Below are 3,927 nucleotides of genomic sequence, written 5' to 3' on the forward strand. Positions count from 1 at the left end.
GCTCACAGCAGTCAGCTCACAGCAGTCAGCTCACAACAGTCAGCTCACAGCAGTCAGCTCACTGCAGTCAGCTCACAGCAGTCAGCTCACAGCAGTCAGCTCACAGCAGTCAGCTCACAGCAGTCAGCTCACAGCAGTCAGCTCACAGCAGTCAGCTCACAACAGTCAGCTCACAGCAGTCAGCTCACAGCAGTCAGCTCACAACAGTCAGCTCACAGCTGTCAGCTCACAGCAGTCAGCTCACAACAGTCAGCTCACAGCAGTCAGCTCACAACAGTCAGCTCACAACAGTCAGCTCACTGCAGTCAGCTCACAGCAGTCAGCTCACATCAGACAGCTCACAACAGTCAGCTCACTGCAGTCAGCTCAGTTCACTGCAGTGGACTCATGTGAGGTTCTAAGGTCAATGGGTACGTCGTGTCGCTAGCTGGGATGAGGTAATGGGTGAGTAATGGGGAATAATGGAGTCCTTAATGGGGGAATGAAGGAATGCTTAATTGGGGAGTATTGGGTGAGTAATGGGGCAATGAATAAATATTATAAGATTGGATTACGAACAGCCTCATGAATATTATGTATTAAAATGTATACTGTAATGTACATAAAAGTATAATGTAGATAAAATGTATAATGTACATAAAATATAAAGTATATAAAAATATATCGTAATTGGTTCGGCTATAAAATAAGAAAATTGTTAGTCATTCGAATAGCTTAATGCCTTATATAATGGCTATGCTGATGGATATATTAATGGATATGTCAACACAGTTGCTGCTCAATTGAAAATTGAATATTTAAATGAATTTATCTGTTGAAAGTTTATCATGTAATTAAGCGATATGTAATAAACATGATGATGGTAGGTTGTTTATTATAATGAGTAGGCAGTGGCTGATTATGCATGAATAAATATCGAAAAATTTTATTAATAATGGGAAATTGATGTATATCTAAATCTCAATTGTGGAATGAAGTTCAAAATTCAAATCTGCATTATTATCTAGTGAAGGAAGCCTTGGAGATTGGGATCTCCATTAGGGATCTTCATTAAAAATCTCCATTATTATCCATTGATTCGCGGGAGTAAAATAAGAGTAGCGGCTCAAGAGGCACGGCTTTGTCCTCCTCACAATACGGCGACAGTGAGGGCCTCACGACTGAGAGCGAGGCCTCACGTCTGAGAGCGAGGGCCTCACGTCTGAGATCGAGGGCCTCACGACTGGGACGAGGGCCTCATGACTGAGAGCGAGGGCCTCACGACTGAGAGCGAGGCCTCACGTCTGAGAGCGAGGGCCTCACGTCTGGGAGCGAGGGCCTCACGACTGAGAGCGAGGGCCCCACGACTGAGAGCGAGGGCCTCGCGACTGAGAGCGAGGGCCCCACGACTGAGAGCGAGGGCCTCACGACTGGGAGCGAGGGCCTCATGACTGAGAGCGAGGGCCTCACGACTGAGAGCGAGGCCTCACGTCTGAGAGCGAGGGCCTCACGTCTGGGAGCGAGGGCCTCACGACTGAGAGCGAGGGCCTCACGACTGAGAGCGAGGGTCTCACGGATGAGGGCGAGGGCCTCACGACTGAGAGCGAGGGCCTCACGGATGGGGGTGAGGGCCTCGCGACTGAGAACGAGAGCACATGACTGAGAGCGAGGGCCTCACGGATGNGGAATACCGCCGGGATGTGGAGGTGCGGCGGCGATGCGGCGGAGGAATACCGCCGGGATGTGGAGGTGCGGCGGCGATGCGGCGGAGGAATACCGCCGGGATGTGGAGGTGCGGCGGCGATGCGGCGGAGGAATACCGCCGGGATGTGGAGGTGCGGCGGCGATGCGGCGGAGGAATACCGCCGGGATGTGGAGGTGCGGCGGCGATGCGGCGGAGGAATACCGCCGGGATGTGGAGGTGCGGCGGCGACGTGGCGGAGGAATATCGCCGGGTTGTGGAGGTGCGGCGGCGATGCGGCGGAGGAATACTGCCGGGATGTGGAGGTGCGGCGGCGGTGCGGCGGAGGAATACCGCCGGGATGTGGAGGTGCGGCGGCGACGTGGCGGAGGAATACCGCCGGGATGTGGAGGGGCGGCGGCAAAGCCGATAAAACCCTTTAAAATTAATAAATAAGGCGGGGTTAATGGAACCTATTTGCAAAGTCTTTCTTCAACATTTTTCTATATATATAATTTTAATAAAAACTATTTGCAAGCATTTTCTTTAACGGTTTAAATTTTAATTTTTTTCTTTAATGGGAAGCATTCTTTCAAATATCCTGAAAAATTATATTTTTCATCACAATCCTTCGCGAGTTAATTTAGTTTTAGAATATGTTGCTGAGGAATATAATGTAAATAATCCCAAAACCTTATAAATAAATTGTCAGCAGTAAATTTCACAAGCAGAAAATATAAGAACTAATAAAACATCAGATCATAAGTCGAGTGCATACAATTTCCTTGAGAATAAGCAGTCACTTAATATATTGCACTAATTATCATGTACTGTCAATTGGCCGTGCCAAGAACTACTTAGATTTTTAATAAGGAGTTCCGGTGCCGGTATGATTGCGTTAATTAGCGGCCAGAGGAACGAGCGTCACGCTAATTGACGGCGCAGTGACGTTTTTGTGAGGGTAAAACGAGGGTGACGTGGCGGACGATGGCAGCAGACGATAGCAGCAGACGATGGCAGCAGACGATGGCAGCAGACGATGGTGGCAGACGATGGCAGCAGACGATGGATGAGGGGCAGGGTAATAAGAGGATATGTTGATGAGGGGTGAAATGGGGATCGGCGATGGTATGGGAAGGGGGCGGAGGGGTTACTCGATTAGAAGAAAGTGAGGGTGAGGGGTGAGGGATGATGGGGGAAAGGTGAGGCTAAGAGGAGGAAGGTTGGTCAAGTGAAAATAGGGTGACGGAAGTGAAGGGGTGAAGGGAGAGAATTTAATGATGGGGGATGGGGAGGGGGCTGTCATGAATTTAATTAAAAATTGCATATATATATTAACTCATTTTTAGTGTCTATACACATAGTAAATAGTATTATCTTTGATAGCCTAATTAGTCCCTTTAAAGCGCCTTATTAAGGCCGCTGGAAGCGCCTTATCAAGGCCGCTGGACGCGCCTTATTAAGGCCGCTGGAAGCGCCTTATCAAGGCCGCTGGACGCGCCTTATCAAGGCCGCTGGACGCGCCTTATCAATGCTGCTGGACGCGCCTTATTAAGGCCGCTGGAAGCGCCTTATCAAGGCCGCTGGACGCGCCTTATCAAGGCCGCTGGACGCGCCTTATCAATGCTGCTGGTCGCGCCTTATCAAGGCCGCTGGACGCGCCTTATCAAGGCCGCTGGACGCACCTTATCAAGTCCGCTGGACGCGCCTTATCAAGGTTTAATTAAGGCGATAAGGCCAACAAAGCGTCGTCCCTGCGAACAAAAGGCGCGCCTGAGGGCCGCCCTATGGTCGCCCTCTGATAGCGCGCTAATGGAGAGATAACAGCGCCATGCTGACTCAGCTGATTCAGCTCGCATTCAGCGGAGTCAGCTCGCTGCTGAGGCAGCTCAATGCTCAGCTGGTTCAATATTATGATTCAGCTCAGCGCTGAATTATGTCATCACGGAGTCAGCTTGACGTAAAGTTACCCAGATTACTTATGGTCACGCCAGTTTTTTCCATTTTGGTCTGCGTAGAGTCAGCTCCCTTTGATGAGCTGACTGTGTAGGTTGCTAAATTAGAGAGCTGCAGTGAGCTGACTGCAGTGTAGCGGTTGCAGTCAGCTCACAGCAGTCAGCTCACAGCAGTCAGCTCACTGCAGTCAGCTCACAGCAGTCAGCTCACAGCAGTCAGCTCACAGCAGTCAGCTCACAGCAGTCAGCTCACAGCAGTCAGCTCACAACAGTCAGCTCACAGCAGTCAGCTCACAGCAGTCAGCTCACAGC

At 50.2% G+C, this 3,927-nt stretch overlaps 1 protein-coding gene across 1 annotated transcript in view; it reads right to left on the bottom strand.

Annotated features, from left to right (window-relative positions):
- LOC108666510 (mucin-1-like) overlaps positions 1–3,927 on the bottom strand; it is a 9,576-nt gene that overhangs the window by 1,872 nt on the left and 3,777 nt on the right. The window contains exons 4-6 of the mRNA XM_018153395.1: positions 3,423–3,560; positions 1,658–2,097; positions 1,282–1,618 (exon numbers count right to left, since the gene is read on the bottom strand). Coding sequence (XP_018008884.1) covers positions 1,282–1,618; positions 1,658–2,097; positions 3,423–3,560 — 915 coding nt within the window. The remainder of the gene's footprint in view (positions 1–1,281; positions 1,619–1,657; positions 2,098–3,422; positions 3,561–3,927) is intronic.

The sequence above is a fragment of the Hyalella azteca genome, unplaced genomic scaffold, assembly GCF_000764305.2.
Source record: "Hyalella azteca isolate HAZT.00-mixed unplaced genomic scaffold, Hazt_2.0.2 contig7624, whole genome shotgun sequence".
NCBI lineage: Eukaryota > Metazoa > Arthropoda > Malacostraca > Amphipoda > Hyalellidae > Hyalella > Hyalella azteca.